We start from the raw sequence: 12,194 nt of genomic DNA on the forward strand, positions 1-12,194 counted from the left end.
TTTTTGGCTATTGCTACCAATTTACCCATGTTACTCAAGACTGATTTTGTGGTCCAGGGTCACATTTGGTTAATAATACTGGCTTGTACAAAACATCTGTATTTGTGTGTGTGTGTTTCCCATTTTTGTTTTTTCTACACATTCATATCAACCTCACTATAAAATAGTATTAAGTAAAAAGTATTAGTATCAATTTAAAAAGGTGCATCTCTCAGGCAAATGTGAGATAGATATGTGGCTAATGTAACATAAACTGCGTTTTTTATATTCCTATACTTCAATTTGAAATTTGGTTAGTGTAAAAGGCTCATGTAAACTTTTTTTAAATGGTTTCTAAGGTAACTTAATTTCAGGAAATGACATCAGCACCCCATTTTTGAAGTTCGTACAAAAGCAGTGTGAAAACTTCAAAGGCATTAGACTAAGCAAAAACCTTTTTCACCAGATGAATGATGTTTTTATACATTTATATTATCCTCCTCTTAGTGATGCCAGGTAAGTGACATTTATAATAAAATAACAAATAACAAATGATTTAAATGTATTGAAGTTTGCTTTTGTTTTGTTTAAAGCAGCAGTTCTAGGAGTAAGTGTGGATCAAGGTCCGAAAGTTTTGGTTAAGGCAAAGGGCAAAACTGTGTATCTGCCCTGCAAGGCGACTGGTCTGGGCTCATCAGACTATATCCACTGGTACCAAATAAAAGACGGTGAAGCCCCATCGAGACTACTTTATATCAGTGAAGCAGGTAGTTTCACTCGTGATACCAACAATCCCCAAGCAAATGACTTCACAGTGGACAGAACAAAGCTTTATGATCTAAAACTGAGTAACATTCAGGAGAGTCATGCTGCTGTTTACTTCTGTGCCTACTGGGACACAAGCGGCAGCCACAGTGAGAAGATTTACTCACATCCTCTACATGAACTACAATGGTAATGTTATTAATGAATACAATATTTCTATACTTAAATTGTCAAGTTCTTATTTTGACTTGTGTATATGTACAGGCTGGCTGAATGATGGTATTTAGATCTGTTTGGATCTGAATTTGATGTTTGCTTTGGTGTTCATGGACACATTATGAATGTACAAGGTCACTTGTTCATACTGTATTTATATTTGTGATTCTGGAGTATGTTAAGTGTATCTTGATTGTAATGTGTATCTCAACAGTTTAAAAAAATTGTCATTGTTATTTGTCTAGGGAATGGATTATAATTTTGTAATGTTCAGTTTAATAAAGCGCTTGCTTGAAATATCACTCTTTCTTGTTAGGGTTACAGACAGTTAACCAAAAACTAAAGCCATAAAAATAAACGTTTTGATACTGTAAGTACTTGAAAAATAAACATTAACTGAAATAAAATGCAATCTGAAAAACAAAGACTTTATTTGTGACCCTGGTCTTAAGTCGCTGGGGTATATTTGTAGCAATAGCCAAAAATACATTGTATGGGTCAAAATTATTGATTTTTCTTTTATGCCAAAAATCATTAGGAAATTGAGTAAAGATCATGTTCCATGAAGATTTTTTGTAAAATTCCTACTATAAATATATCAAAATGTAATTTTTGATTAGTAATATGCATTGTTAAGAACTTAATTTGGAGAACTTTAAAGGTGATTTTCTCAGTATTTTGATTTTTTTGCACCCTCAGATTCCAGATCTTCAAATAGATGTATCTCGGCCAAATATTGTCCTATCCTAACAAACCATACATCAATAGAAAGCTTATTTATTGAACTTTCATATGATGCATACATCTCAGTTTTGTAAAATTTAACCTTATGACTGGTTTTGTGGTCCAGGGTCACATTTAGAGAATTAATTTCAGCTAGTTGCATTTAGTTGAACTTGATGTAAAATAACTAAAACTAAAGCTGAAAAACAATAATAATAAAAAAAACTATAGAACTAACACATCAAAATGAATAACGCTTTAAGTACAACACAAAATAAAAACATCAGTGATACTAATATAACACTGGTAAAAATAAATTCAAGTCGCATAGCAGTGTTTAAATAATTTGAAAGGCATTGCAAAAGATACAAAAGCTGGATTACTAAACAAACAGAATAAATGAATAAATTAGTGTTGCCAAGTTGCCCTGAAATGCAAATTTTACCAGGGGAACCTCACTAGGAAATGTGTATTTTAGCCACCAAGACACAATTGGGCTAGTTTTGAGTAACAATTAGGCAGGTTTTGTTGTGAAAACCTGGCAACCCTGGTATAAATAGAATCATATGAAACAGATTTTACGGTTTATCTTAAATACAAAGCACAAATTAGTTTTTCCAAACCACGCATTGTAAATTTTAAAAGCGTGTGTTGTTAACCACTTCAGCAAAAATAAATAAATATGCTCTATAACTCCTATATTGTGCTGTAAAATTACAGGTTTCAAATAAATATTGATTCCCTTCACCCATCATTTATAAAGATTGGTCTAGTTTGTGTGAAAAACCTTCTTATGCTAGTAATGACGAGATATGAGCAAAGAGGAAACCACAAGGCCATTATCTTTACCTTCTGATTGGCTGATGTCATTCATAATTCTTTCGAGTCTTGGACGACAGATGTAGACATGGCACTGCCTGGAATGGTAACATTTGGGCTGTTAGTAGTCCTAACAGGTGAGATTTTAGTATCCAGTTATAATTGTTAACATTTCTGTAAGTCACAGTTACTATTATTCAGAGATATTTGACTTTAAAGAAAAGGCATTTTCAGTTATTTTGTGGTATTTTCAGTTTTTCGCTTGAGGTTTGTCTCGCACAAGCGACTTGTCAGCTATATTGAAAACATTTTAAACACAATAGTCATTGTTGTATAGGACTTGTGCTATGTACAAATAGTTTAACAATATGGATTCTAACAGTGTTTAAACTGTGTTTAATGTAAAGCCAAAATGTAGGCGATATGTGCTTCGTTGTGTGTACATAGTGCATTTGAATTGTTTTTCTTATAATTTTAGATTGTTTAAATGGACAAATTACACATCCTGAACCTGTGATGATTAGGCCAAAAAGTAAAGTTGTGCTAATTAAATGCAAAGTGGATTCAGCCAGCGTTGTCCACGTGTACAGAGCTCCACCAAACGGAGCTCTCCAACGATTAATGTATTTTGAAGCTGGTTCGACAAAGCCCCAAAAAGACACCAATGTCCCCCGTCGAATTTCTGGATCAATGAAGGATAATGAAGTGACACTGACTATCTCAAAAGTGGAGTCCGAAGATGCAGGATCTTATTACTGTGCGCTCTGGAGTGGAGACAACACAGTGTTAACTGTAAGAGGAAATCATTACAAAAACCTGCTTTTATCAGCGATGCGGTTTTATTTGGAACAGCAGCAAGGAGGCGACATTAAACACATTTTTTTGTGATGTTGCATTTTGTCGTCAGTATTTCATTAAAAAGGTGTGTTGTCTTAGAAGAAAGAATGCTTAACACAATGTTTGCTAGCTGTACTTGACTGATTTTATTTCAATGCAAGTTTTTTCTAATATGTCTTAGTTTTTGTTTTTTATGTAGCCCTATAGATTTTATTTTTCTTTTACATGTCACAGTTCCATATCTCAGTCTTAATTTTAAATTATTAAATCATTTTCATCTTAATCATTTTACATTTAAATTAGCATTTACAAAACTTTTAATCATAAAGATGTTGACAACTCTTTTATGTGATTTATTATAACATTTTTAACACAAAAATTCACCATGGTTTTATTATAGTAAAAGTGTAGCAACCATGTTTTTTGGCATATTGGCAACAATTTCTATAATCTTAGTTTTACTACAAATACCATGGTTAAACTATGGTTAGTGTAGCAAGCCCATGGTTAATTTGTGGTTACCATGGTTTAACTATAGTAACCATGGCTTATTGTTTTTATTTGTAGTAAAACCATGGCTAATTTTCATAAGGGCTGTCCCACGGCTGTGCACTACCTTCACAATCAACATTTTGATCATAATAAAGTTCTATTATGGGTAATTCCATGCAAATGTCAACCTGAGCATGAAAAAATTAAGTTTTTACCAAAGGTTTTCACTATAGCCTACTGATAGCACAGATTTGACCAACATTTGGTGGTTCAAAAGCCCATGTGAGGTCTCTCTTAAAGTTTTTAAACCATTTTTTTTAGTGCATGATTTTACGGTAAGTGCTATTTTCAGGCTTGTCACATCCATACATATTCCTCATAAATAGACACATCAAAATTAAAACAAAGTAACAAATTATATGTTCTGTGAAGAGACATCACTTCTCTATTTGTTGGGTATACTGCATCAGGTTTGTGCATTTAATTCACATAAATCCTACAAAGTATGTAGTCTCTCAAAAACTGTGTCCTTTTCTGTCAAATCCATATCGCATGATTATTTTCCCTTTTTTTTTTTTTTTTTAGAAAACTTGTGCATAGACTGATATTTTTCTGATGCTTAGAATCTATCAACAAGGGTTTATTAAAATAAAAACAGATGGTTTAGTATATTGGTAACACATTCATTCTTTAAGCATTTATATGTCACATCCATAACACTGGATTTGCCCTTAAACATTAATGGACGTTGTGAACGCGTACAGTTGAATGTTGCGGTGGATCAGAGGTAAATAATGATATAAATACTGTTCAGTTTCTAGCACAGACCGATCGTTATGTGTCTTAAGACCTCAGCTGCATGGTTTAATTTGGTTCTGTTTGCGTATGTTTTTTTGACTCTCAAAGATTTGGTGCATAATGACTGCCATTATATGACTGATAGACTGCAATGGTTTGAGTTAAAAAAAAATCTTTGTTTGTGTTCTACAGAAGAAACAAATTCACCTACATCTCGAATGCTCTGAGGGTAACCAGATAAACATCCAATTTTCATTTTTGGGTAAACTATCCCTTTAAATTACTACTAGCTTTCTGCTGTCTCAGACCACAACATAATTGTCCTGTGTCCACTACCTTACCTTCTCTATGTGCAATTCGCTAAAATTTACACACTGCACATTTAAGTCTTATAAAAGTGTAAACATTATAGTTTGATTGTGTGCATTTATGATAAATAAAAACAAACAGGTCAGCCATTTTATTTAAGTTCATTTGAATTGAATTTGGAACACAACTGATTGAGTCATATGTAACTATTACAGAGGGTTCAAACGCTCACTGATGCTTCAGAAGGAAACACAATCCATTACGAGCTGGGGGTGAATTTGAAGATCAGGGTAAATTTAACTTATTTTGATTTTGTCTTCTGAGAAAGATGTAAGTATCTTTTGTAGCTTCTGAAGGGCAGTACGTAATTTAAAAAATATGATATTTAGGCAAAATAAGAAAAATATACACATTTTCATTGTTCAAAAGTTAACACCCCTGGCTCTTAATTCATCGATTTTTGTTCTCAAGCATCAGTGAGCGTTTGAACCTTCAGTAATAATTGCATATGAGTCCCTCAGTTGTCCTCAGTCTGAAAAGATGGATCTCAAAGTCATACATTCATTGTCGGATGAAATACACAAAAGGGTTAAATACACACACACACACAAAAAAAAAAAAAAAAAAAAAAAAAAGAATTTGTGGGACCAAAAAGATTTTTCTGAAGAACACAGAACAAAGCTATTGATAATTCAGGTAACAACACAGTATAAAGTATCAACTTTTTAATGGGATCATCTATATGTGTGTACTGTGTGTATATATTATGTATATATAATTACACACACACACACACACACACACACATACATGTTTATTAAAGAAAAATATTTTAGATTTATATATAAAATATTTATAATTCTATATATAATCTAAATTAAATACAAGTATAACTATTCATACACATAATTTTTTTTAATCTATACATGTATGTGTGTGTATTTATATATACATAATAAATATACACAGTAAACACATTTAGTATGTAAACATAAACTTTTATTTCGGATGCGATTAATCGTGATTAATCCTTTGACAGCCCTAATATATATATATATACTTTTTTTTAATGTGAAATAACTTATTCAGGTCAGTACTAAATAATAAATAACATACATTTTTTATAATCCCTCTTATTTTGGTCAAATAATTAATATTTACAGATTCTGCAAGGTGTATGTAAACTTTTGAGTTTAATGTATAAGCCCAATTTCCAACAAGTCCAACATGCATCCCCAAGAGCATATCTGTGATATTTTAACAGTTGATTGTTTAACATGCAGATCTCCAACAGTGGGTGGTGCTACTGAACTGTGAAAGAGGATGTGAAAATCATATACATTTAAGGTGAGATCATATATATCAGTCAGGTATTGTAGAAATGCATCTTTTTTTTGGTTTGTTTGTTTGTTTTTTTTATTCTGATTGCTGAACAAATCACATTTAAAACAAGAGCGCTGACGTTTATCAGAGCTACATCTCAGGAAATGACATTAGCAAAGTAATGTGTATTTACACAATTTTCTGTAACGATTTTTGCCAAAAAAAAGTCTAAAAAAAGTGTACAGTAAAACATCATCATCTTGCTTAACCAAATGAATGATGTACTCTTGTTCTCATAAAGATCCATGTTAAGTAAACTTTAAATGGGGGTTAAATCGTTTAATATGACATAAATATAGTGACACTAAAAAGTAATTTGATACTCAAAATTATCATTATGTGAAAAAATAAATAACTAAGTTATTAGCTATAAGCTATTAGCAAAAGTAAATCTAAATTAAAAATGCACACTCACTACATGTTAAACATAAAATTATATTCAAGGTTAATAATACTGTACAAAAAACTGGTTATGGGTGTTTTTCATATTTGTGTTTTTGTTTGTCTGAATTTCCCAGCTGTTTTGTTTTCCCTATATATTCATATCAACCTACCATAAAAGATTTATTAAAATAATCTTAAGTATTGGTTTCACTCACATAATCAAATCTTTAAAAAAAAATCCCTTTTTTATATGACTATAATTCAAAGTAAGCTCATGTAAAAAAAAAAAAATTGAAATGGTTTTTAAGGTAACTCCATTTCAGGAAATGACATCAGCACCCCATTTTTGAAGTTCATACAAAAGCTGTGTGAAAACGTGAAAGACAACATTGCACTAGTATAAACTTTTTTTTTTTTTTTTAACAATTGAAATATGTTTTTATACATTTATATTGTCCTCCTATTAAAGATGCCAGGTAAGTGACATTTATAATAATAATAACAATTAAATGATTTAAATGTATTGAAGTTTGGGTTTGTGTAATCAAAGCAGCAGTTCTGGGAGTGAGTTTGGATCAAGGTCAAAAGGCTTTAGTTAAAACAGAGGGCAAAACTGTGTATCTGCCCTGCAAAGTGACTGATTTGCAATCTTGGAATTATATCCATTGGTACCAAATAAAAGACGGTGAAGGCCCATCAAGACTACTCCATATCAGTCATGGAGGTAGTGTGACTCGTGATACCACCAATCCCCAAGCAAATGACTTCACAGTGGACAAAACAAAGCTGTATGATTTAAAACTGAGTAACACTCAGAAGAATCACGCTGCCATTTACTTCTGTGCCTACTGGGACACAAGCGACCACAGTGAGAAGATTTACTCACATCCTGTACATGAACTAATAAATAAAATGTTTATTGTACACACTGTTATTAGTGATCTTTGAGTGTCTAGCGTGTAATCTCAACAGATGTGAGGACATGAAATGATGACGACGAGATATGCGCAAACAGGAAACCACAAGGCCATGATCATTACCTTCTGATTGGCTGATGTCGTTCATATCATAACTCTTCACACTCCTGGACGGCAGATGTAAACATGGCAGTGTCTGGAATGGTAACATTTGGGTTGTTAGTAGTCTTAATAGGTGAGATTTTAGTATTCTGTTATTTTTAAAATTTCTCAGTCACAATTACTTTTGAGAAGGCATTTCCAGTTATTTCGTAGTATTTTACGTCTTTCTCTTGAGGTTAATCTCGCACAAGCGACTATCTTGAAAACATTTTTTAAACAAAACAGTGCCTAGTTGTGCTATACGTCTATAGTTTATAGTCCTACTGTTTTATGCACGATGCGGATTCTAAAGAAACCCTCGAGCAGCGTAGGGATCAGGCTATATCAACTGCTGTTCGTGAGCTTTTAGGTTCTTGAGTTTAATGTAATGTCAAAATATAACTGCTTCATTATGTGTATACACGCGTAGCGCATTATAATGGTTTCTCTCATTGTTTTAGATTGTTTAAATGGACAAATTACGCACCTTCACAGTGTGATGATTAGGACACGCAGTAAAGCTGCTCTAATTAAATGCCAAGTGGATTCAGCGACGTTTAAGTCCAGAGCTCTCCACTGGTACAAAGCTCCACCAATGGGAGTTCCCCAACGATTAATGTATTTCGACGCTGGATCAAAAGTTTCCAAAAAAGATCCAGATGCCCCCCGTAAAATATCTGGATCGGTGAACGATGCGGATAAGGATAAACCAGTGACACTGACTCTCACAATCCCAAAACCGGAGCTCAGCGATGAGGGATCCTATTACTGCGCGCTCTGGAGTGAAGACAACACAGTGTTAGCTGTAAAAGGAAATCATTACAAAAACCTGCTTTCATTATCAATGCGGTTTCATTTGGTTATAACAACAACATGGAAGAGACATCAGACATAGGCCTATAGTTTATTCGTGATGTTGCTTTTGGTCTTCAATAAGAAATTATGTTAAATGCTGCAAAAGTGTATTCGTGTCTCAGAAGAAAGAACTCTGATGACAAAAAACTAAAACTCTTGTCTCCTTTGCTCTTAAAAAGAATGTAATTTTGTTACATTACATTTTTGTTATATGAAGGTCACATTAAAGTATAAAAACGTTCTACAGTGTCTTAATTTTTCTAAAATGTATTTAATAGATAAATTGTTTTTATTATACATTTGACACAATTGAGATCTAAATTTCATGAAAATTTATTGGGGGAAAAAACTTATTGATGGATATTTATTTATTCATGCAGTGTTTAAATGTTTGAAACATTCACTACATTCAAATTACAGCTGTCAGTGGCATCACTTCCTCCACAATCAACATTTTTGGCCATAAAAAATATATCAAAATATGAACTTTTATTACAAGAAAAGATAAAGGTATGAAGGTGTCAGTAAAAAGCATGCATAAAAACGAAATTTGTGACCACTAAACCAGTCATAAGGTTGTTGTTTTTAATTGAGCTGAATAGATAATTGAAGCTGAATAAATAAGCTGTCCGTTGATGTGGTTTGTTAGTACAGGGCAATATTTTGCCAAGATACGACTATTTGAAAATCCGGAATCTGAAAAAATCTAAATATTGAGAAAATTGTTTAAGTGAATTTCTTAGCAATACATATTATTAATCAAAAAATAAGTTTTGATATATTTACGTTAGGAAATTTACAAAATATCTTCATTGAACATGTTTTTTCAAGATTTTTTTAAATAAACGAAAAATTATTTTGACCCATACAATGTATTTTTGTCTATTGCTACAAATATACCCGTACTTCTATAAGACTGGTTGTGTGAATGATGTGTGAAGAGAAAAAATAAAGATGAACACTTAATTGTACAGAATGTTTTATTTAGATCCTGGAGTTTGTCTGTTTAAATTTTTTTTTTTTTAAATCCACCTTAGAATGCTATCAAACCCAATACAAATGTGATGGAATTCTTTAAAAAACATGACTGGGCCAATGTTGAAGATTTCCATAAACAGTGTTTTTACAATCCAGTTATTCATATTTTTTCAAAACAATAAATGACAGTTTGAGCCTAAATACCTTCCATCCCTTAAAAAACTGAGATACTACACTGCTAATATTGTAAGCTTTACAACATATTAAGGTACAGGATATGTTTTTAAAAATAAAGTGTAAAAAGGGTGTGAAAACAATTAGCTGCTCAATTAGTTAAGATCAACAAAAGGGACTTAATTTTAAAATGTGATGAGAAAAACTTATGCATTGAAACCTTCTCAGGAAATGACATCAGCAAACTTTATTTGAATGCCTTACATAGCTGTGTACAACAGTAAAACAGAGCATTACTCCAAACACCTTTTTCAACTAGATGAAGGATGTTTGCGTACATTCATATTGTCTTTCTTTTAGAGATCCCAGGTAGGTACCATTTGAAATTAAGCCTTTGAAATTGTCCTTTTAAGAAATAAGAACTTTTTTTGTTTAATCAAAGCAGCTGTTTTTGGAGTGACTTTGGAACAAGGTCAACAGATTTTGGTCAAAGCAGTGGGCAAAACATCATATCTCCCATGCAAAGTGACCGATTTGCAATCTTGGAATTACATCCACTGGTACCAAAAGAGAGAGGGTGAAGCTCCATCAAGACTTCTGTATATCAGTGAAGTTGGCAGCTTTATTCATGACACTAACAATCCCCAAGCAAACGACTTCACTGTGGACAGAACACAGCTCTACAACCTAAAACTTAGCAACACAAAACCGATTCATGCTGCCGTTTACTTCTGCGCCTACTGGGACTCAAACAACCACAGTGAAAACATTCATATGCACACTGTACTTTAACTCAAGGATATTGTCATTAGACAACATTCATTGAATCTGAAAATAAATGTGACATCTATTATAGAGCAGATTTTTCATGTGCATATAAACCCAATTTCCATCTCCACTATTATAAGTCTGACATGCATCCCAAAGAGCAATGCAACAGGCATGCTTTGTTTTGTTTTTTCTGCAATATCTTTCAAATAATCTCAAGTGTTTGTGATATTTGAACACTTGCTTGTTTAACATACAGACCTTCAACAATGGATGGTGCTATTGAGCTGCAAAAGAGGATTTTTCAGCTCTATCAGTTACTAAATTACTTCAAATAAGTCACATTTTACTGAAATTAATTAAAGAAAATCACAATAAAATATCAAATATATCAGTTTTAAATACATTTTTAAATAATTCATCCTGAATGCTGAACAAATCAGACCACATGTAAAAAGAGTACTGACATTTATCAGAGCTCCGCCTAATTTGATAATCTTTTATACCCAATTTCAGGAAATTACATCAGCACCCCATTTTTGAAGTTCATACAAAAGCAGTGTGAAACCTCAAAGACAGCGTTACACCAAGCAATAAAGCATTTTACTAGATTAATGATGTATTTATACATTTTTATTGTCCTACTCATAGAGATGCCAGGTAAGTGACATTCATAATAATAAGGTGATAAAAAAAGTAAATTCTAAAAATATTTCAATGTATTAAATTCATAATGTATTGAGTTTTGTTTTAATCACATCAGTTCTGGGAGTGAGTTTCAATCAAGGTCCAAAGGTTTTGCTTAAGACAGAGGGCAAAACTGTGTATCTGCCTTGCAAAGTGACTGGCAAGGGCTACATCCATTGGTACCAAAAGAAAGATGGTGAAGCCCCATCAAGACTACTTTATATCAGCCAAGCAGGCGATGTGACTCGTGATACCAACAATCCCCAAGCAAATGACTTCACAGTGGACAAAACAAAGCTGTATGATCTAAAACTGAGTAACACTCAGAAGAATCATGCTGCTGTTTACTTCTGCGCCTATTGGGACTCAAGCAGCCACACTGAGAAGATTTACTCACATCCTGTACATGAACTGATGAATAAAGTATCCTTAAATGGCCCTTTAAGCGTTGCACAGGATGGCTGGATGATGGCATTTGAACAAATGCATGAATATCGCATCATATACTTTATACTACAAAATTAAGCACAAATAAGAGTCTTGACTCTTTGTGATTTAATTTAGCAGTAAAACTTTTTAAAAACTACACACCGTGAAGCACACAATATTGAACGTTTTTGAACAGGTTTTCATTTAAAAAACCTGTTTACCATTTGAATCCGTACAACTGAGCAAGAGGCGTTTGCTTTGATATCTGCTTTGGGAAAGTTTTTACATCCAGGGTTGAATTGTACTCTGAAATAATATGTGTAAAATGAGTAAATAAATACAAATCAAGGTAAACACTTGACTGAAGAGAATATACACTACTGTTCAAAAGTTTGGGGTCAGTACATTTGTATTGTTTCTTTTTTCTTTTTTTTAAGAAGTGAATACTTTTATTCACCAAGGATGTATTAAGTTTATGATTAAAAGTTTATTAAAAGTTAATAATAAATAATTTACATTGTTATAAAAAAATTATATTTT

General features: G+C 32.5%; 1 protein-coding gene across 1 annotated transcript in view; it reads left to right on the forward strand.

Annotated features, from left to right (window-relative positions):
• The first annotated feature begins 452 nt into the window (after window positions 1-452).
• LOC141343965 (immunoglobulin kappa light chain-like) overlaps window positions 453-12,194 on the forward strand; it is a 41,477-nt gene continuing 29,735 nt past the window's right edge. Inside the window, exons 1-2 of the mRNA XM_073848671.1 lie at window positions 453-495; window positions 573-893. Of these exons, the coding sequence (XP_073704772.1) occupies window positions 453-495; window positions 573-893 (364 nt within the window). The remainder of the gene's footprint in view (window positions 496-572; window positions 894-12,194) is intronic.

The sequence above is a fragment of the Garra rufa genome, chromosome 10 (assembly GCF_049309525.1).
Source record: "Garra rufa chromosome 10, GarRuf1.0, whole genome shotgun sequence".
Lineage (NCBI taxonomy): Eukaryota > Metazoa > Chordata > Actinopteri > Cypriniformes > Cyprinidae > Garra > Garra rufa.